Here is a 22,181-nt window from a genome sequence, read left to right as displayed (position 1 = left end):
TAATGAATTAAAGTACTCCTATTTCTTTCATTTAATTGGCAAGAGTCCATGAGCTAGTGACGTATGGGATATACAATCCTACCCGGAGGGGCAAAGTTTCCTAAACCTCAAAATGCCTATTAATACACCCTTCACCACACCCACAATTCAGTTTTACAAACTTTGCCTCCCATGGAGGTGGTGAAGTAAGTTTGCGCTTGATTTTTATGATTTCTTCTATGTTAAGCGCTTCTAAGCATTCTAAAGCACAATTCCTCTCAGAGTACAGTGTTTGCCAGAGGGATGTGAAGAGAGTATCGCCTATTGATTTTATGGTTTTCCTTGTGGGAAATCTTTTCAAAGGTTCTCTGTTACCGGTCGTAGGGATTCATCTCCTACCTCCCTTTTCAGATCGACGATATACTCTTATATACCATTACCTCTGCTGATACTTTTTCAGTACTGGTTTGGCTATCTGCTATATGTGGATGGGTGTCTTTTGGTAAGTATGTTTTTCTTATTTAAGACACTCTCAGCTATGGTTTGGCGCTTTATGTATTAACTAGTCCTAAAGCCCGTGCACACGGGCCATTTTTTGTAGTACAGCGGTCCCACCCCTTGCTCTCTCTCTCTTCCCCCTCTCTTTTGCTCACTCTCCTCCTCTCTTTTGCGCTCTCTCTCTTCCCCCTCTCTTGCGCTCACTCCCCCTCTATTTTGCGCTCTCTCTCCCCCTCTCTTTTGCTCTCTCTCTCCCCCTCTCTTTTGCTCTCTCTCTCCCCCTCTCTTTTGCTCTCTCTCTCCCCCTCTCTTTTGCTCTTTCTCTCCCCCTCTCTTTTGCTCTTTCTCTCCCCCTCTCTTTTGCTCTTTCTCTCCCCCTCTCTTTTGCTCTTTCTCTCTCCCCTTTTCTTTCGCTCTCTCTCTCTCCCCCCTCTCTTTTGCTCTCTCCCCTCTCTCTTTTGCTCTCTCTCCCCCCTCTCTTTTGCTCTCTCCCCCTCTTTTGCTCTCTCCCCCTCTTTTGCTCTCTCCCCCTCTTTTGCTCTCTCCCCCTCTTTTGCTCTCTCCCCCTCTTTTGCTCTCTCCCCTCTCTCTTTTGCTCTCTCCCCTCTCTCTTTTGCTTTCTCTCTCCCACCTATTTTCCTCTCTCTCCCCCCTCTTTTCCTCTCTCTCCCATCTCTTTTTTGCTCTGTCTCCTCCCTCTCTTTTTTGCTCTGTCTCCCCCCTCTCCTTTGCTCTGTCTCCCCCCTCTCCTTTGCTCTGTCCCCCCTCTCCTTTGCTCTGTCCCCCCCTCTCCTTTGCTCTGTCTCCCCCCTCTCCTTTGCTCTGTCTCCCCCCTCTCCTTTGCCCTGTCTCCCCCCTCTCCTTTGCCCTGTCTCCCCCCTCTCCTTTGCCCTGTCTCCCCCCTCTCCTTTGCCCTGTCTCCCCCCTCTCCTTTGCCCTGTCTCCCCCCTCTCCTTTACCTCCCTTTTCAGATCGACGATATACTCTTATATACCATTACCTCTGCTGATACTTTTTCAGTACTGGTTTGGCTATCTGCTATATGTGGATGGGTGTCTTTTGGTAAGTATGTTTTTCTTATTTAAGACACTCTCAGCTATGGTTTGGCGCTTTATGTATTAACTAGTCCTAAAGCCCGTGCACACGGGCCATTTTTTGTAGTACAGCGGTCCCACCCCTTGCTCTCTCTCTTCCCCCTCTCTTTTGCTCACTCTCCTCCTCTCTTTTGCGCTCTCTCTCTTCCCCCTCTCTTGCACTCACTCCCCCTCTATTTTGCGCTCTCTCTCCCCCTCTCTTTTGCTCTCTCCCCCCCTCTCTTTTGCTCTCTCTCCCCCCCTCTCTTTTGCTCTCTCTCTCCCCCTCTCTTTTGCTCTCTCTCTCCCCCTCTCTTTTGCTCTTTCTCTCCCCCTCTCTTTTGCTCTTTCTCTCTCCCCTTTTCTTTCGCTCTCTCTCCCCCCTCTCTTTTGCTCTCTCTCCCCCTCTCTTTTGCTCTCTCTCCGCCTCTCTTTTGCTCTCTCTCCCCCCTCTCTTTTGCTCTCTCTCCCCCCTCTCTTTTGCTCTCTCCCCCTCTTTTGCTCTCTCCCCCTCTTTTACTCTCTCCCCTCTCTCTTTTGCTTTCTCTCTCCCACCTATTTTCCTCTCTCTCCCCCCTCTTTTCCTCTCTCCCATCTCTGTTTTGCTCTGTCTCCCCCTCTCTTTTTTGCTCTGTCTCCCCCCTCTCTTTTTTGCTCTGTCTCCCCCCTCTCCTTTGCTCTGTCCCCCCCCTCTCCTTTGCTCTGTCCCCCCCCTCTCCTTTGCTCTGTCTCCCCCCTCTCCTTTGCCCTGTCTCCCCCCTCTCCTTTGCCCTGTCTCCCCCCTCTCCTTTGCCCTGTCTCCCCCCTCTCCTTTGCCCTGTCTCCCCCCTCTCCTTTGCCCTGTCTCCCCCCTCTCCTTTGCCCTGTCTCCCCCCTCTCCTTTGCCCTGTCACCCCCCTCTCCTTTGCCCTGTCTCCCCCCTCTCCTTTGCCCTGTCTCCCCCCTCTCCTTTGCTCTGTCTCCCCCCCTCTCCTTTGCTCTGTCTCCCCCCCTCTCCTTTGCTCTGTCTCCCCCCCTCTCCTTTGCTCTGTCTCCCCCCTCTCCTTTGCTCTGTCTCCCCCCTCTCCTTTGCTCTGTCTCCCCCCTCTCCTTTGCTCTGTCTGCCCCCTCTCCTTTGCTCTCCTTTGCTCTCTCTCCCCCCTCTCCCTTGCTCTCTCTCCCCCCTCTCTTTTGCTCTCTCTCCCCCTCTCTTTTGCTCTCTCTCCCCCTCTCCTTTGCTCTCTCTCCCCCTCTCTTTTGCTCTCCCCCTCTCCTTTGCTTTCTCTCCCCCCTCTCCTTTGCTCTCTCTCCCCCCTCTTTTACTCTCTCCCCCATCTCTTTCTCTTGTAAGGTGTATCCAGTCCACGGGTTCATACATTACTTGTGGGATATTCTCCTTCCCAACAGGAAGTTGCAAAGAGGACACCCACAGCAGAGCTGTCTATATAGCTCCTCCCCTAACCCCCACCTCCAGTCATTCTCTTTGCAACTCTCGACAAGATAGGAAGTATAAAGAGATATGTAGTGATTTAGTGTAGTTTTGCCTTCAATCAAGAGTTTGTTATTTCTCTTGTTAAGTGTATCCAGTCCACGGATCATCCATTACTTGTGGGATATTCTCCTTCCCAACAGGAAGTTGCAAGAGGATCACCCACAGCAGAGCTGCTATATAGCTCCTCCCCCAGCTGTCATATCCAGTCATTCTCTTGCAAGCCTCAACCAAGATGGAGGTCGTAAGAGGAGTGTGGTGTTTTATACTTAGTTTATTCTTCAATCAAAAGTTTGTTATTTTTAAATGGTGCCGGAGTGTACTGTTTATCTCAGGCAGTATTTAGAAGAAGAATCTGCCTGCGTTTTCTATGATCTTAGCAGAAGTAACTAAGATCCATGGCTGTTCTCACATATTCTGAGGAGTGAGGTAACTTCAGAGAGGGAATGGCGTGCAGGTTTTCCTGCAATAAGGTATGTGCAGTTAAAATATTTTTCTAGGGATGGAATTTGCTAGAAAATGCTGCTGATACCGAACTAATGTAAGTAAAGTCTTAAATGCAGTGAGAGCGACTGGTATCAGGCTTATTAATAGAGATACATACTCTTATAAAAATGTAATATAAAACGTTTGCTGGCATGTTTAATCGTTTTTATATGTATTTGGTGATAAAACTTATTGGGGCCTAGTTTTTTTCCACATGGCTGGCTTGAATTTTGCCTAGAAACAGTTTCCTTAGGCTTTCCACTGTTGTAATATGAGTGGGAGGGGCCTATTTTGCCGTTTTTTTGCACAGCAAAAATTACAGACACAGACATCCAGCTTCTTCCTGCATGATCCAGGACATCTCTGGAGGGCTCAAAAGGCTTCAAAGTCGTTTTTGAGGGAGGTAAAAAGCCACAGTAGGGCTGTGGCAGTTGTTGTGACTGTTTGAAAAAACGTTTTTGTCATTTATTATTCCGTTTTGGGTATTAAGGGGTTAATCATCCATTTGCAAGTGGGTGCAATGCTCTGCTAACTTGTTACATACACTGTAAAAATTTTGTTAGTGTAACTGCCTTTTTTCACTGTTATCTAAAATTTTGACAAAATTTGTGTTTCTTAAAGGTGCAGTAACGTTTTTTATATTGCTTGTAAACTTGTTTAAAGTGTTTTCCAAGCTTGCTAGTTTCATTGCTAGTCTGTTTAAACATGTCTGACACAGAGGAAACTACTTGTTCATTATGTTTGAAAGCCGTGGTGGAGCCCCATAGGAGAATGTGTACTAAATGTATTGATTTCACCTTAAACAGTAAAGATCAGTCTTTAAATGTAAAAGAAATATCACCAGAAGATTCTGACGAGGGGGAAGTTATGCCGACTAACTCTCCCCACGTGTCAGACCCTTCGCCTCCTGCTCAGGGGATGCACGCTAATATGTCGCCAATTACATCAGGGACGCCCATAGCGATTACCTTGCAGGACATGGCTGCAATCATGAATAATACCCTGTCAAAGGTATTATCCAGGTTGCCTGAATTAAGAGGCAAGCGCGATTGCTCTGGGGTTAGGAGAAATACAGAGCGCGCAGATGCTGTAAGGGCCATGTCTGATACTGCGTCACAATATGCAGATCATGAGGACGGAGAGCTTCAGTCTGTGGGTGACATCTCTGATTCGGGGAAACCTGATTCAGAGATTTCTAATTTTAAATTTAAGGAACCTCCGTGTGTTGCTTGGGGAGGTATTAGCTGCTCTGAATGACTGTAACACAGTTGCAGTACCAGAGAAATTGTGTAGGCTGGATAAATACTATGCGGTGCCGGTGTGTACTGATGTTTTTCCTATACCTAAAAGGCTTACAGAAATTATTAGCAAGGAGTGGGATAGACCGGGTGTGCCTTTTTCCCCACCTCCTATATTTAGAAAAATGTTTCCAATAGACGCCACTACACGGGACTTATGGCAGACGGTCCCTAAGGTGGAGGGAGCAGTTTCTACTTTAGCAAAGCGTACTACTATCCCGGTTGAGGACAGTTGTGCTTTTTCAGATCCAATGGATAAAAAATTGGAGGGTTACCTTAAGAAAATGTTTATTCAACAAGGTTTTATTTTACAGCCCCTTGCATGCTTTGCACCTGTCACGGCCGCGGCGCCATTCTGGTTTTAGGCCCTGGAAGAGGCCATCCATACAGCTCCATTGACTGAAATTATTGACAAGCTTAGAACACTTAAGCTAGCTAACTCATTTGTTTCTGATGCCATTGTTCATTTGACTAAACTAACGGCTAAGAATTCCGGATTCGCCATCCAAGCGCGTAGGGCGCTATGGCTTAAATCCTGGTCAGCTGACGTGACTTTGAAGTCTAAATTACTCAACATTCCTTTCAAGGGGCAGACCTTATTCGGGCCTGGTTTAAAGGAAATTATTGCTGACATTACTGGAGGTAAGGGTCACACCCTTCCTCAGGACAGGGCCAAAGCAAAGGCCAAACAGTCTAATTTTCGTGCCTTTCGAAATTTCAAGGCAGGTGCAGCATCAACTTCCTCCGCTTCAAAACAAGAGGGAACTTTTGCTCAATCTAAGCAGGCCTGGAAACCTAACCAGTCCAGGAACAAAGGCAAGCAGGCCAGAAAGCCTGCTGCTGCCTCTAAGACAGCATGAAGGAACGGCCCCCTATCCAGCGACGGATCTAGTAGGGGGCAGACTTTCTCTCTTCGCCCAGGCGTGGGCAAGAGATGTTCAGGATCCCTGGGCGTTGGAGATCATATCTCAGGGATATCTTCTGGACTTCAAAGCTTCCCCTCCACAAGGGTGATTTCATCTTTCAAGGCTATCTGCAAATCAGATAAAGAAAGAGGCATTCCTACGCTGTGTGCAAGACCTCCTAGTTATGGGAGTGATCCATCCAGTTCCGCGGACAGATCAAGGACAGGGTTTTTATTCAAATCTGTTTGTGGTTCCCAAAAAAGAGGGAACCTTCAGACCAATTTTGGATCTAAAGATCTTAAACAAATTCCTCAGAGTTCCATCATTCAAGATGGAAACTATTCGGACCATCCTACCCATGATCCAAGAAGGTCAGTACATGACCACAGTGGACTTAAAGGATGCCTACCTTCACATACCGATTCACAAAGATCATCATCGGTTTCTAAGGTTTGCCTTTCTAGACAGGCATTACCAATTTGTAGCTCTTCCCTTCGGGTTGGCTACAGCCCCGAGAATCTTTACAAAGGTTCTGGGCTCACTTCTGGCGGTTCTAAGACCGCGAGGCATAGCGGTGGCTCCGTATCTAGACGACATCCTGATACAGGCGTCAAGCTTTCAAGTTGCCAAGTCTCATACAGAGATAGTTCTGGCATTCCTGAGGTCGCACAGGTGGAAAGTGAACGAGGAAAAGAGTTCTCTATCCCCACTCACAAGAGTCTCCTTCTTAGGGACTCTTATAGATTCTGTAGAAATGAAAATTTACCTGACGGAGTCCAGGTTATCAAAACTTCTAAATGCTTGCCGTGTTCTTCACTCCATTCTGCGCCCTTAGGTAGCTCAGTGTATGGAGGTTATCGACTTAATGGTAGCGGCAATGGACATAGTGCCATTTGCGCGCCTTCATCTCAGACCGCTGCAATTATGCATGCTGAGTCAGTGGAATGGGGATTACACAGATTTGTCCCCTCTGCTAAATCTGGATCAAGAGACCAGAGATTCTCTTCTCTGGTGGTTGTCTCGGGTACACCTGTCCAAGGGTATGACCTTTCGCAGGCCAGATTGGACAATTGTAACAACAGATGCCAGCCTTCTAGGTTGGGGTGCAATCTGGAACTCCCTGAAGGCACAGGGATCGTGGACTCAGGAGGAGAAACTCCTTCCAATAAATATTCTGGAGTTAAGAGCGATATTCAATGCTCTTCCGGCTTGGCCTCAGTTAGCAAAACTGAGGTTCATCAGATTTCAGTCGGACAACATCACGACTGTGGCTTACATCAACCATCAAGGGGGAACCAGGAGTTCCCTAGCGATGTTAGAAGTCTCAAAAATAATTCGCTGGGCAGAGTACCACTCTTGCCACCTGTCAGCAATCCATATCCCAGGCGTGGAGAACTGGGAGGCAGATTTTCTAAGTCGTCAGACTTTCCATCCGGGGGAGTGGGAACTCCATCCGGAGGTGTTTGCTCAATTGATTCATCGTTGGGGCAAACCAGAGTTGGATCTCATGGCGTCTCGCCAGAACGCCAAGCTTCCTTGTTACGGATCCAGGTCCAGGGACCCAGAAGCGACGCTGATAGATGCTCTAGCAGCGACTTGGTTCTTCAACCTGGCTTATGTGTTTCCACCGTTTCCTCTGCTCCCTCGACTGATTGCCAAAATCAAACAGGAGAGCGCATCAGTGATTCTATCAAAGCGTGGCTTCTCCGAGTAAGTCATTGATACTTTAATACAGGCACGAAAGCCTGTTACCAGGAAAATCTACCACAAGATATGGAGTAAATATCTTTATTGGTGTGAATCCAAGAATTACTCATGGAGTAAGGTTAGGATTCCTAGAATATTGTCCTTTCTCCAAGAGGGCTTGCACAAAGGATTATCAGCTAGTTCCTTAAAGGGACAGATTTCTGCTCTGTCTATTCCTTTGCACAAGCGTCTGGCAGAGGTTCCAGACGTCCAGGCATATTGCCAGGCTTTGGTTAGAATTAAGCCTGTGTTTAAACCTGTTGCTACCCCGTGGAGCTTAAACTTGGTTCTTAAGGTTCTTCAAGGAGTTCCGTTTGAACCCCTTCATTCCATTGATATTAAACTTTTATCTTGGAAAGTTCTGTTTTTGATGGCTATTTCCTCGGCTCGGAGAGTCTCTGAGCTATCTGCCTTACAATGTGATTCTCCTTATCTGATTTTTCATGCAGATAAGGTAGTTCTGCGTACCAAACCTGGGTTTTTACCTAAGGTGGTTTCTAACAAGAATATCAATCAAGAGATTGTTGTTCCATCATTGTGTCCTAATCCTTCTTCAAAGAAGGAACGTCTTTTACATAATCTGGACGTAGTCCGTGCCTTGAAGTTTTACTTACAAGCTACTAAGGATTTTCGTCAAACATCTTCCCTGTTTGTCGTTTACTCTGGACAGAGGAGAGGTCAAAAAGCTTCGGCAACCTCTCTTTCCTTTTGGCTTCGGAGCGTAATACGCCTAGCCTATGAGACTGCTGGACAGCAGCCCCCTGAAAGGATTACAGCTCATTCTACTAGAGCTGTGGCTTCCACCTGGGCCTTTAAAAATGAGGCCTCTGTTGAACAGATTTGCAAGGCCGCGACTTGGTCTTTGCTTCACACCTTTTCCAAATTTTACAAATTTGATACTTTTGCTTCTTCAGAGGCTGTTTTTGGGAGACAGGTTCTTCAGGCAGTGGTTCCTTCCGCTTAATCCTGCCTTGTCCCTCCCATCATCCGTGTACTTTAGCTTTGGTATTGGTATCCCACAAGTAATGGATGATCCGTGGACTGGATACACTTAACAAGAGAAAACATAATTTATGCTTACCTGATAAATTTATTTCTCTTGTAGTGTATCCAGTCCACGGCCCGCCCTGTCCTTTTAAGGCAGGTCTAAATTTTAATTAAACTACAGTCACCACTGCACCCTATGGTTTCTCCTTTCTCTGTTTGTTTTCGGTCGAATGACTGGATATGACAGCTGGGGGAGGAGCTATATAGCAGCTCTGCTGTGGGTGATCCTCTTGCAACTTCCTGTTGGGAAGGAGAATATCCCACAAGTAATGGATGATCCGTGGACTGGATACACTACAAGAGAAATAAATTTATCAGGTAAGCATAAATTATGTTTTTTAAACGGTACCGGCGTTGTACTGTTTTACTCTCAGGCAGAAATTAGAAGAAGAGTTCTGCCTGGAGGTTGATGATCTTAGCGGTTTGTAACTAAGGTCCATTGCTGTTCTCACACATAACTGAAGAGTATGGGATAACTTCAGTTGGGGGAACGGTCTGCAGATTACCTGCTTTGAGGTATGTTCAGTACTTTTATTTCTAGAGAAAGGATAAGTTCTAGAAAATGCTGACAGAACCTTGTGTATATTGAGATAAGCTAGATGCAGTGATTTTGGGATCATGCTTACAAAGTGGGGTAATGCTCATGTTAATGCTCATATTAATTAGTGACAAAACGTTTACATGTTTGCATAAATGGGACGTTTTTTTTCTCTGAGGGTGATGAGTCTTTTTTGGGGCCTAGTTTTCCACATGGCATAGTCAGATACTCTTAGGAGTATTTCCTTAAGGCCCCTCTGACATTGAGTACATGGTGGGAGGGGCCTATTTTCGCGCTCTAGTTGCGCAGTTTCTTTCAGACTGAGACATCCAGCTTCCCTAGAGGAGTCCTCTTGCATCTGAGGACCACTATAGAGGGCTTATTTCTTTCCTAATCGTATTTGAAGGCAGGTAGGAACCACAGCAGAGCTGTGGTAAGGTGCTTAACTGTCTTTTACTGGTGGTTGACGTTTTTTAAATCCGGTTTGGGGGCTGAGGGGTTAATCATCCATTTGCAAGTGGGTGCAATTTTGCTTTAGTCCCTTACTCACACTGTAAAAATTTCGAAGTCTTTACTACATTTTAACACTGTTTTGCAGTTTGTGTTAGTTTTTTTCTCTTAAAGGCACAGTACCGTTTTTGTTTAATTGCTGTTTCACATTATTAAAGTGTTTTCCAAGCTTGCAGGTGTCATTACTAGTCTGTTAAACATGTCTGACATAGAGGAAACTCCTTGTTCAATATGTTTAGAAGCCATTGTGGAACCCCCTCTTAGAATGTGTACCAAATGTACTGAAGTATCTATAAACTATAAAGACCATATTATGGCTTTTAAAGATTTATCACTAGAGAATTCTCAGACTGAAAAAAGGGAGGTTATGCCATCTAGCTCTCCCCATGTGTCAGAACCTATAACTCCCGCCCAAGTGACGCCAAGTACATCTAGCGCGTCTAATTCTTTTACCTTACAGGACATGGCGGCAGTTATGACTTCTACCCTCACAGAGGTATTGTCCAAACTGCCAGGGTTACAAGGAAAGCGAGACAGCTCTGGGGCTAGATCAAATACAGAGCTTTCTGACGCTTTGATAGCTGTGTCCGATATACCCTCGCTAGGCTCCGAAGCCGGTGCAAGGGAGTTTCTATCTGAGGGTGACATTTCAGATTCAGGGAAGGCTTTACTTCAGTCCAATTCTGAAATGACAGCGTTTAAATTTAAGCTCGAACACCTCCGCTTATTGCTTAGGGAGGTTTTAGCGACTCTGGATGACTGTGACCCCATTGTGGCTCCAGAGAAATTGTGTAAAATGGACAAATACTTTGCAGTGCCTGTTTACACTGATGTTTTTCCAGTCCCTAAGAGGTTTTCGGAAATTATTACTAAGGAATGGGATAGACCAGGTGTGCCGTTCTCTCCCCCTCCTGCTTTTAAAAAGATGTTTCCCATAGATATCGCCATACAGGACTCATGGCAGACAGTCCCTAAGGTGGAGGGAGCTGTTTCTACCCTAGCTAAGCGTACAACTATCCCTGTCGAGGACAGTTGTGCTTTCCTAGATCCTATGGATAAAAAATTGGAGGGTCTCCTTAAGAAAATTTTTATTCATCAAGGTTTTATTCTCCAGCCTCTTGCATGCATTGCTCCAGTTACTGCTGCAGCGGCTTTTTGATTCAAGTCTCTTGAAGAGGCTCTACAGGTGGAGACCCCGTTAGACGATATCTTAGATAGAATTAAAGCTTTTAAGTTAGCTAATTCCTTTATTTCTGATGCCGTTTTTCATTTAACAAAGCTAACGGCTAAGAATTCAGGTTTTGCCATTCTGGCACGTAGGGTGCTATGGCTTAAGTCCTGGTCAGCAGACGTTACTTCAAAGTCTAAGCTTCTTAACATCCCCTTCAAAGGACAGACCCTATTCAGGCCTGGCCTGAAGGAGATCATCTCTGACATTACCGGAGGAAAAGGTCACGCCCTTCCTCAGGATAGGTCCAATAAATTAAAGACCAAACAGAATAATTTTCGTTCCTTTCGAAACTTCAAGGGTGACACAGCTTCGGCTTCCTCTAATGCAAAGCAAGAGGGAAATTTCGCCCAGTCCAAACCAGTCTGGAGACCTAACCAGACTTGGAACAAAGGGAAGCAGGCGAAAAAGCCTGCTGCTGCCTCTAAGACAGCATGAAGGGGTAGCCCCCAATCCGGGACCGGATCTAGTCGGGGGCAGACTTTCTCTCTTCGCCCAGGCTTGGGCAAGAGACGTCCAGGATCCCTGGGCACTAGAGATTGTTTCCCAGGGATATCTTCTGGAATTCAAAGGTTCATCTCCAAAGGGGAGATTTCATCTCTCACAACTATCTGTAAACCAGATAAAGAGAGAGGCATTCTTACGTTGCGTTCAAGACCTACTGGTTATGGGAGTGATCCACCCAGTTCCAAGAGAGGAACAGGGGCAGGGTTTCTATTCAAACCTGTTTATAGTTCCCAAAAAAGAGGGAACTTTCAGACCAATCTTGGATCTCAAGATCCTAAACAAATTTCTCAGGGTCCCATCCTTCAAGATGGAGACAATCCGAACCATCCTTCCTATGATCCAGGAGGGTCAATATATGACTACCGTGGACTTAAAGGATGCTTATCTCCACATTCCGATTCACAGAGAGCATCATCAGTTCCTCAGGTTCGCCTTCCTAGACAGGCATTACCAGTTTGTGGCTCTTCCCTTCGGGTTAGCCACGGCGCCAAGAGTCTTTACGAAGGTTCTAGGGTCCCTTCTGGCGGTTCTAAGGCCGCTGGGCATAGCGGTGGCTCCTAGACATTCTGATTCAGGCGTCGACTTTTGAAATCGCCAAGTCCCATACGGACATTGTTCTGGCCTTTCTGAGGTCTCACGGGTGGAAAGTGAACAGAGAAAAGAGTTCTCTCTCTCCTCTCACAAGAGTTTCCTTCCTAGGAACTCTAATAGATTCAGTAGAAATGAAAAATTTTCTGACAGAGGTCAGGATATCAAAGCTTCTAACTTCCTGCCGTGTTCTTCATTCCACTTCTCGGCCGTCAGTGGCTCAGTGTATGGAAATGATCGGCCTAATGGTAGCGGCAATGGACATAGTTCCGTTTGCCCGCCTACATCTCAGACCACTGCAACTTTGCATGCTCAATCAGTGGAATGGGGACTACACAGATTTGTCTCCTCTTTTAAATCTGGATCAAGAGACCAGGGATTCTCTTCTTTGGTGGTTATCTCGGGTCCATCTGTCCAGGGGAATGAGTTTCCGCAGGCCAGAGTGGACTATAGTGACGACAGATGCCAGCCTTCTGGTCTGGGGCGCAGTCTGGAACTCCCTGAAGGCTCAAGGTATGTGGACTCAGGAGGAAGCCCTCCTTCCGATAAACATTCTGGAACTCAGAGTGATATTCAATGCTCTTCAGGCTTGGCCTCAGCTAGCTGCGGTCAGATTCATCAGATTTCAGTCGGTCAATATCACGACTGTAGCCTATATCAACCATCAAGGGGGAACAAGGAGTCCCCTGGCAATGATGGAGGTTTCCAAGATAATTCTATGGGCAGAGGTTCACTCTTGCCATCTCTCAGCTATCCATATCCCAGGAGTAGAGAACTGGGAGGTGGATTTTCTAAGTCGGCAGACTTTTCATCCGGGGGAGTGGGAACTCCATCCGGAGGTATTTGCCCAGCTGATTCAACTATGGGGCAAACCGGAACTGGATCTGATGGCGTCTCGTCAGAATGCCAAGCTTCCTTGTTACGGGTCCAGGTCAAGGGATCCCCAGGCAGCACTGATAGATGCTCTAGCAGTGCCCTGGTCCTTCAGCCTGGCTTATGTGTTTCCGCCATTTCCTCTCCTCCCTCGTCTGATTGCCAAGATCAAGCAGGAGAGAGCTTCGGTGATTTTGATAGCACCTGCGTGGCCACGCAGGACTTGGTATGCAGATCTGGTGAACATGTCATCCTTTCCACCATTGACTCTGCCGCTGATGCAGGACCTTCTACTCCAAGGTCCATTCACACATCCAAACCTAATTTTTCTGCGTCTGACTGCTTGGAGATTGAACGCTTGATTTTATCAAAACGTGGTTTCTCCGAGTCGGTCATTGATACCTTGATTCATTTGCCATAAGTCAGGTCTATGTATATTTCGTTTTGCAGGCTGTCAGTTTCAGTTTGGGAAACATGTTTAGGAATTTATTTGTCTTACCTGGGGTATAGTCCTTTTATCAAATTGACTGTTTTTTCTTTTAATTTTGTGGGCAAAATTAGGCTTGTGAGGGCGCAAAATGCTGTTATTTATTGTGTCATTCTTGGCGCGAGAATGTTTTTGGCGCAAAGGTACGTCTTTGACGCAAGCTTGTAATTTCCAGGCGTCTTAGTTGACGCCAGGTTTCCTTGCACAAGGTTGTGTCTGTTATGATGCGAGTTGTGTCATTTCCGGATGTTGTTGGTGCCAAAAAATGTTTCAACTTCCTTTTGCATTGTGCGTCATACTCGGCGCCAAAAAATTTAGTTTATTTTTCACCCCACTTCCTATATGCCTCTTGCCTTCTATATGCTCAGAGGGCTATGCCGTTTGCATTTTTCCCATTCCTTAAACTGCCATATAAGGAAATTGTAATTTTTTTTTTTTTTTTTTTTTAATAAATGTTTTTATTGAGGAAAAAAACAAAAACAAGTACAACAGTCACAGAGTGAAGGATAACATCCCACAAGCAATAAAACAGGTCTATAGTCACATACAATAAGATAACATTCGACAAAGTGTTAACCAGGGCATAATATTATCCCTCATCAGAGCCTCTATTTTAATGATTAAGGTCGCTAGTGTCTTCTGTATAATAGAGATCCCCTCATGGGATCTGATAACTGGGGCTTATCTGAAGACATGTGACGGCATTCCAGCGAGTCCTCCTCATTGAGTATACATTAAAAAGATTGTAAGCCTAATCTAATCCTACCTGAATAACATATAAATATTGTAGGTTTCTCATTACTACTATAATACCATATTGAGAGTTAAGTAAACTGCAAATTCAAACTAAACCCGCTTAAAAAAGTTTGGAAAATACGGAACATTACATAATGTAGGTCAATGTCATGTACAGGAATTAGACAATATAAAAAGACAAGTTGATCATATGTAGACTCGAGAAACAACAGTGCCAGTCTAGGTCACATAAGGGAGACCAGCAAACAATCTTACGTTGGTGCTACCTTAGTTTAAAGGTTACATGAGACAAAATTGCAACATCTAACAGGTTATATGTAGGAAGGAGTATATATGTAGGTATAACAGTGATATTCATGTTATTAGGGCCCAAGAAGCCGCAGTGACTTCTTGGACAGGGCAGAGGCTACGTAACTCTGCCAAACGGGGATGGGAGGGAAATGTAAGAGGGAAATTATGGAGTCATTCCCGAACTGGGATTAAAAATGTGGGTATACACTGCCTTTAAACATATATATCAAGAGGGGTCAGTCAATAGCATGTCATTTGCTTTAGATTATTTGAGTGTGTACCTCTCCTTAATATCCTAGGGGACAGACAGTAGCCTGCAAACAACTTAAACATAGGATAGATACCTATCTAAGCAAACCTCACAGTGTATAGCAGGCCTATCCTAGAGAATATAACTACTCGTGGGTGACCTGGGTATCTCAAGCAGTAAGCTTAATGTATAGCAAATGGCGAAGAGGTTAGTATGAATACACACTGTGCATATCTAAGGAAATATATAGTACGTTGTAGCAGGCATACTAACAAGTTACAAATCTATGTTTCAGGCCCTAAGGCTATTATAACAATATAACTATTCACATAGGAGTATTAACTAGTTAAACTCACTGAGAGATACATTTACTTGCTCTAGTGGTTAAAATTAATAGGCCGCAGCCCAATAAAACTGCATAGTGAGCATAATAAAATTCTTGCAGGTGCAACACAATTAAGCAGTGATGAAATAGGCTCAAAAATTGACATGAGAGTGTTGAAGGAGTCTTAACTTTGAATATGTCTATAGACTACTTTCATCATGTGTGAATGGCTCTACCTAAAATATACAGCTCATAATAGTTGCACAAGACCCAGAGAAAAAAACAAGAGACAGGACAGGAGATAAGTAAGAGACGGAATGTTACTGAACATCAATATTATGAGTCCGGGTAGATATGTAATCACAGGGTAATGACATCTTATCGTGTGCCAATCTCATGCAGCAACAACAAATACATTTTAAGGTCTCCCAGAGAGAGTCTCAGGCGGTATTGCCATCATGAAGCAGGAGAAGCGGTCAAACTACATAGGGAGTTTACTGTGTATTAGGCCCCGTAGTCTCAATAAAACTGCTCAGATACTTATAAGTTCTGCTAGTAGGATCTGCATAACCCGTTTGCATGCAAGCAAAACCCTCAGCCCTTAGGCGAAACCAAACAGCTCGTGGGACCCAAGGAAGGTGGTAGCACATAGCCCTGTGCTTTTGAGGGCCCGTGCAACCCTCCCAGCAGAATCGCTGCATCGAATCCGCAGAGCTGGTAGCAGAGAGAAGCGAGCATAGCAAAGTCTGAGCGCTGCATTGCTGTACAAATCCTGCCCCCATGTGCAAGTGGCCATGCTGCATTTCGTCCTTGGCGTGCAGGGTGTCTGTGGCGGCAGAGGGAAAACGGATCCCCATCTCGGGGCCCTCACTCACAAGCATCACTGATGGAGAACGTGCCTGGAGAGCTGCAGATTCTGCGATACACTATGACTCCGGTGCTGCACCGGATTCCTCTACAGCGGTAATGCGGTGTATTCTCGCCACTTGCAGTGTGTCTATAAAAGCATTGAGTCTCTCAAGCATGCTCCTCCCATGCTCCTCCAGTAAATCCCTGATAGCGGCATATGGGATTTGTATCTCCATGTCGGGCAGCTGTGCACCAACCCTCAAAATGGCGCTTCAGTGTGTGGCAAGCAGATCCGCTACAGATCCTCAGCTCAGTACTGTACTCACGACCTCCAATTTTGTATCAGCATATCCCAGTTTTCTTCCTGTGTTAATACTCTATAGCTGTGGCATTTATGGTCATGGTTCTCATTGCCTATAAGGGTATATTAGAAGCTGCATACACGGAGCTCCCAGAATATGCTTCCATTTTGGTTGCTGGGTAACTCCGCCCCTGAAATTGTAAATTTTGCTTTAATGTTTTTTCTTTAACATTTTGCAATCAATCTGATCCTGTCTCAGAAGCAACTGTTGGAACCCTGCTGCCTGATCACAGTTCTACAAAAACTGAGTGTATCTGTTGTAAGTTAGCTGAGATTATATCTCCAGCTGTAGTATGTAACAGTTGTCATGATAAGCTTTTGCACGCAGAAAACGTTTCCATCAGTACTAGTACAGTTTCTGTTGTTCCTTCAACATCTAATGTACATGATTTCCCTGTTGATATGAAAAATTATATTGCTGATGCGATACAGAAGGCTTTCTAATAAACGTAAAAGGTCTTTTAAAACTTCTCATAAATTTGATTACATTTCTAATGACCTACTACATACTGAAATATCCTCCTCTGATGAGGATCTCTCTGATTCAGAAGATCCTACCTCAGACATTGACAGTGACAAATCTACTTATCTTTTCAAGATTGAGTATATTTGTTACTTGTTGAAAGAAGTGTTGGTTACTTTGGATATTGAGGAGTCTAGTCCTCTTGATATCAAAACTAGTAAACGTTTAAATTTTGTTTATAAACCTCCTGTGGTTACTCCTGATGTTTTTTTCAGTTCCTGATGCTATTTCTGATGTGATTGCTAAGGAATGGATTAAGCCTGGTACTTCTTTTATTCCTTCTTCTAAGTTTAAAAGGTTGTATCCTTTGCCAGCGGCTAGATTAGAGTTTTAGGAAAAAGTCCCCAAAGTTGATGGGGCTATTTCTACTCTTGCCAAACTTACTACTATTCCTATGGAATACAGTACTTCTTTTAAAGATAATTTAGATAGGAAGCTTGAATCTTATCTAACGAAAGCTTATTTGTATTCTGGCTATCTTTTCAGGCCTGCCATTGCTATGGCTGATGTTGCGGCTGCATCAACTTTTTGATTGGATAGCTTAGCGCAACAGGAAACAGATCCTTATTTGTCTAGCATTGTTCGTTTGCATCAACATGCTAATCATTTTATCTGTGATGCTAATTTTTATATCATCAAAATTTATGTTAAATATATGTCTTTAGCTATTTCAGGTAGAAGAGCTTTATGGCTCAAATCTTGGAATGCTGACATGGTATCTAAGTCTAGATTACTATCTCTTCCTTTCCAAGGTAACAATATATTTGGTTCTCAGTTGGATTCAATTATTTCAACTATCACTGGAGGGAAGGGATTATTTTTTTTTTTGCCTCAGGATAAAAGATCTAAGGGTAAATCTAAAGCTTCTAATCGTTTTCGTTCTTTTCGACAGTACAAGGAACAGAAAACGAATCCTTCCCCTAAAGACTCTGGTTCCAATTGGGAACCTTCTTCAAGTTGGAATAAATCCAAGCCTTTTAAGAAACCAAAGCTAGCCCCCAAGTCCGCATGAAAGTGCAGCTCTCGATCCAATTCTGCTGGTGGGGGGGCAGATTGAAATTATTCCAAGAAATTTGGGCAGATTCTGTTCAAAATCAGTGGATTTAGAGTATTGTCTCTCAAGGGTATGGAATAGGATTTAGAGTAAGACCTCCTGTGAGAAGATTCTTTCTCTCTCACGTTCCAGCAAATCCGGTGAAGGCTCAGGCTTTTCTGAACTGTGTTTCAGATCTAGAGCTTTCAGGGGTAATAATACCAGTTCCGTTTCAGGAACAGTGTCTGGGGTTTTATTAAAATCTATTCATTGTCCCAAAGACAGAAAATTCATTCAGGCCAGTCCCAACTTTCAAGATGGTGACTATAAGGACTATTTTGCCTTTTGTTCAACAAGGTCATTATATGTCCACGATAGACTTACAGGATGCATATCTTCACATTCCGATTCATCCAGACCACCATCGGTTTCTGAGATTCTCTTTTCTAGACAAGCATTACCAATTTGTCACTCTTCCATTTGGCCTAGCAACAGCTCCAAGGATCTTTTTGAAGGTTCTTGGTGCCCTTTTATCTGTAATCAGAGGTCAGGGTATTGCAGTGTTTCCTTATAGCGCCATTACACTCAATGTAGCTCGCTCCCGCTGTCAGACAGAGCAGGAGCGAGCTACATTGAGTGTAATGGCGCGATCAGGCCGAACTGTGACTAGACAGCTGCCCAGATGCGCTCAGTGAAAAAAACAGGCCCGCGCAGTAGATCAGAGGGCGGGTCTGAAAAACCCTCTTTTTTAATAAAAATGTAACCGCAATATTATGTTGCATAAAGCTAGCACTAATATAATGGCAAATAATTCTGCACTATGTGCAGAATTATATAACATCATTTTCTAGGTTTACTGACCCTTTAAATTGGTGGCAAATAACCTCTTTACCTTTATTTTTTAATTTGAAATAGCTGATTTTGTTTGTTCTGTCCTCACCTATACCAAAAATTCACATAACTTAAGTATTGGTTATAGAAGAACTAGAAGGTTTAGATGAAGTCATGCTCCTAGTGGGGGTGGTGGGGGCATCGACAGAGAGATACTACAATGTTTATTTTCCATTGTTCTGTCTATGCATTGGTGTTTGTGTTAACAGTGATAAATAAGATAAGGAAGACTTTGTGTAAATGATTCAACATTCTGCTCTACCTTAAAGGGACAGTTCACCCAAAAAATTTCTCCCCTTTAAATTATTCCCAATGATCCTTTTAACCTGCTAGAGTGTATCTGAGCATTTGAAATAGCTGATTTAGCCTGTGGTGTCGCCACCTATACTGAACAAATTAATACTGGAGTATAGGCTATTGAATAGCCTAAGTATGCACAGCCAGCAGAAGAGATTACACTCTCAGTGGAATGCAGGATAGTTAAGTAATAAAATGATCATTTTCAATTGTTCTCTATGTATTGAGCTTTGGTGTTCTAGCCAAATAAAAGATAAGGAAGTAAATCTGTTTACACAAACTTAGAACATAATGAGATCTGATATCACCTTTAAGTTCAACCCATTGTAATAGGCTGTGGTTTCAAAGCACAAAATCAGCTACTTCATATACACAAATAAGCATGAAAATGGAATTTCTCAAATATTTTTTACTCTGCAGTTGGTATAACAAGTCATTTAAAATATATTAATGGAAAAACAATTTTACAGTGTACTGTCCCATTAAAGCTCAGCCATTTAATTAGGTTGCTATTTCAATTAGCAGAAAGTTTTTTCATATACAAATATATGTCTAAAAGAGCTATTTTCCATACATTTTATATTCTGCAGCTGGAGTCATTGGAAACATATTAAGAGGGAAACAGTTTTACAGTACACTGTACCTTTAACTTGCACAAGGGCTCCAAAGATACCTCTGTACCTTCTTAAATGGAGTCCCTTTTATCTTTGATACAAACATGCATTGGACACACAAACATATTTGTCTATTTATAGGGACACTGAACCCAAATTTTTTCTTTCATGATTCAGATAGAGCATGCAATTTTAAGCAACTTTCTAATTTACTCCTATTATCAAATTTTCTTCATTCTCGTGGTATCTTTATTTGAAATGCAAGAATGTAAGTTTAGATGCCGGACCATTTTTGGTGAACAACCTGGGTTGTTCTTGCTGATTGGTGGATAAATTCATCCACCAATAAAAAGTGCTGTCCAGAGTACTGAACCAAAAAAGCTTAGCTGCCTTCTTTTTCAAATAAAGATAGTAATTGAACAAAGAAAAATTGATAATAGGCATAAATTAGAAAGTTGCTTAAAATTGCATGCTCTATCTGAATCACAAAAGAAAAGAAATGGGTTCAGTGTCCCTTTAACTGTCAGTGTTTGTTCAGTCAGATTCGAGTCGATCTATGAAAATGTAACTGATTATTTCTAAGGCAGTAATATCCTCACTTTCCTGTGCTTCAAAGGCTAACAATCCCAGAAAAGTGGGTTTAATGCCAGAGAGAGCAATGCCTGGAAGGAAACGCGCAATGCAAATGCTTCTACCAGACTTTCCGCATTCGCCAGTGAATAAAACTGCTGAATGCACATAAGGCAGCTGCTCCCGGCATTCAGCCGGATTTCTTCTTCAGCATTTTGTCAGTGAATGAAACTGCACGAATACACATCTCTACCACACACTGTCAATAAAAACCCACTTGATTCCTATTTGGGAAGATGTGGTGTCATGGAAAACTCTCTTGCAAAATCAGCTTTGAATACTGAGTAATATAAATTCTCAAATTAAAAGCTGTATGAAAGTGCGAGTGAAAAAAAAACTTTCATAACTCAGATTTTTTCATTTAGCAACCAAGGAGCTACATTTTTATTCAAAAAGTTATAAGAGTTTAGCTTCAGTTAGGAAACTTTTAACTTGAATACTCAAATACTCATGAATGAAGGAACTTAAAACTTTTTATTAATTTTACAAGATATAATTTTTTTTTCATCTTAGTATACATATGTAGAAAACAATATCAATATTCTAATACTGAGACTTTGGTATTTATAAGAATTTTTTAACTATAATTAAATGAAAGGAGGATATTTTTCATGCCAATGCTGTGACAAACTTTCAAACCATATAATTGCACATTGTGTGATCTCACAAGTTTGCATGCTGTAAATGTACACCGAAATTGTTATGGTTGTTAAATTGTAGCCTGGGTCCATAAAGATTGTTATTTCTCTATATCCATACAGATACTGTTTTGATTTAAATCATTTAAAAATGACAGTAGAGGCAACTCTATCGCTCTCTGCTGAATTTCATGGCATTCGTTTTAACTACAATTGTAGCTAGGATTAAAGTCTGTTATAACCCCATGATTCAAAATAAAAAGCCTAATATACACGTTTGCCTCTTGCTCTTAGAGCTGCTTTAATTTGAACTGTTTTTCTTTCCACCCTCCAGGTTTTAAGAAATCATCTCCTGTATTTTAAACAAATATCCAGTGACAGCCCAGTTGGCTTTGATCTTTATGACCAGTTGCCTCCTCTGCGACAGAAGTACCTGAAGGCAGTGACAGAGAAGAGTGACAGAGTGTCAGAAAAATGCACAAGGAGTTAACAGGACATAACTTCTTTATGTTCAATACGGTCCTTGTCCCTTTGTCCCAAAGCAGCAGCTTTCATTTTAATGTTTGTATCCCACTCCCTGATAGTGTGTTCTGACAATTTTGTTTCTGTTCACTTTTCCGTTTGTGATTTTTTATTTCATTTCCAATTATTTTTTGTTGCTTATTAGTATTGCTTTAAAATAAAATGTACTTAATAATAAGTTGTTTTTTTTAATTGTTTTTTTAGTCCATTGTTTCTTGGTTGTTTTTGTAGCTAGCATTCACCCGTCATTCTCTTCATAACAAATAGAAAATACAAATAAACACCCTAATCCTTTATAATGCTGAGGGAAAAAGTGTAGAAAACCTAGTTGGTATCTAGTGTTGTCTTCTTAAATAATGTATAAGTTGACATTAATTAATTAATTTCATGTAGAGTGAGTCATTACCTTTTGTGCGACAATATTACAACATGTAATACATTTCAAAGCAAATAAAGCTAAGGTGGAATAGTCTAGATTTCTTTCATGTAATTGGCAAGAGTCCATGAGCTAGTGACATATGGGATATACAATCCTACCAGGAGGGGCAAAGTTTCCCAAACCTCAAAATGCCTATAAATACACCCCTCACCACACCCACAATTCAGTTTTACAAACTTTGCCTCCTATGGAGGTGGTGAAGTAAGTTTGTGCTTAGATTCTACGTTGATATGCGCTCCGCAGCAGGTTGGAGCCCGATTCCTCTCAGAGTACAGCGAATGTCAGAGGGTTGTGAAGGGAGTATCACCTATTGAATGCAATGGTTTTCCTCACGGGAGATCTATTTCATAGGTTCTCTGTTATCGGTCGTAGAGATTCATCTCCTACCTCCCTTATTCAGATCGACGATATACTCTCATATTCCATTACCTCTACTGATAACTGTTTCAGTACTGGTTTGGCTATCTGCTATATGTGGATGGATGTCTTTCTGTAAGTATATTTTCATTACTTTAGACACTCTCGGCTATG

General features: G+C 43.0%; 1 protein-coding gene across 6 annotated transcripts in view; it reads left to right on the top strand.

Annotated features, from left to right (window-relative positions):
- RPAP1 (RNA polymerase II associated protein 1) overlaps positions 1-21,389 on the top strand; it is a 227,147-nt gene extending 205,758 nt beyond the window's left edge. For all 6 annotated transcript variants that reach the window (XM_053697817.1, XM_053697819.1, XM_053697814.1 and 3 more), the window contains one exon: positions 21,024-21,389. In XM_053697817.1, the coding sequence (XP_053553792.1) occupies positions 21,024-21,179 (156 nt within the window). In that variant the 3' untranslated portion in view covers positions 21,180-21,389. The remainder of the gene's footprint in view (positions 1-21,023) is intronic.
- The last annotated feature ends 792 nt before the right edge of the window (positions 21,390-22,181 follow it).

The sequence above is a fragment of the Bombina bombina genome, chromosome 1 (assembly GCF_027579735.1).
Source record: "Bombina bombina isolate aBomBom1 chromosome 1, aBomBom1.pri, whole genome shotgun sequence".
NCBI classification, from domain to species: Eukaryota; Metazoa; Chordata; class Amphibia; order Anura; family Bombinatoridae; genus Bombina; species Bombina bombina.
Note: the sequence above shows the minus strand (reverse complement) of the source record. Positions and strands in the feature narration are given on the sequence as shown.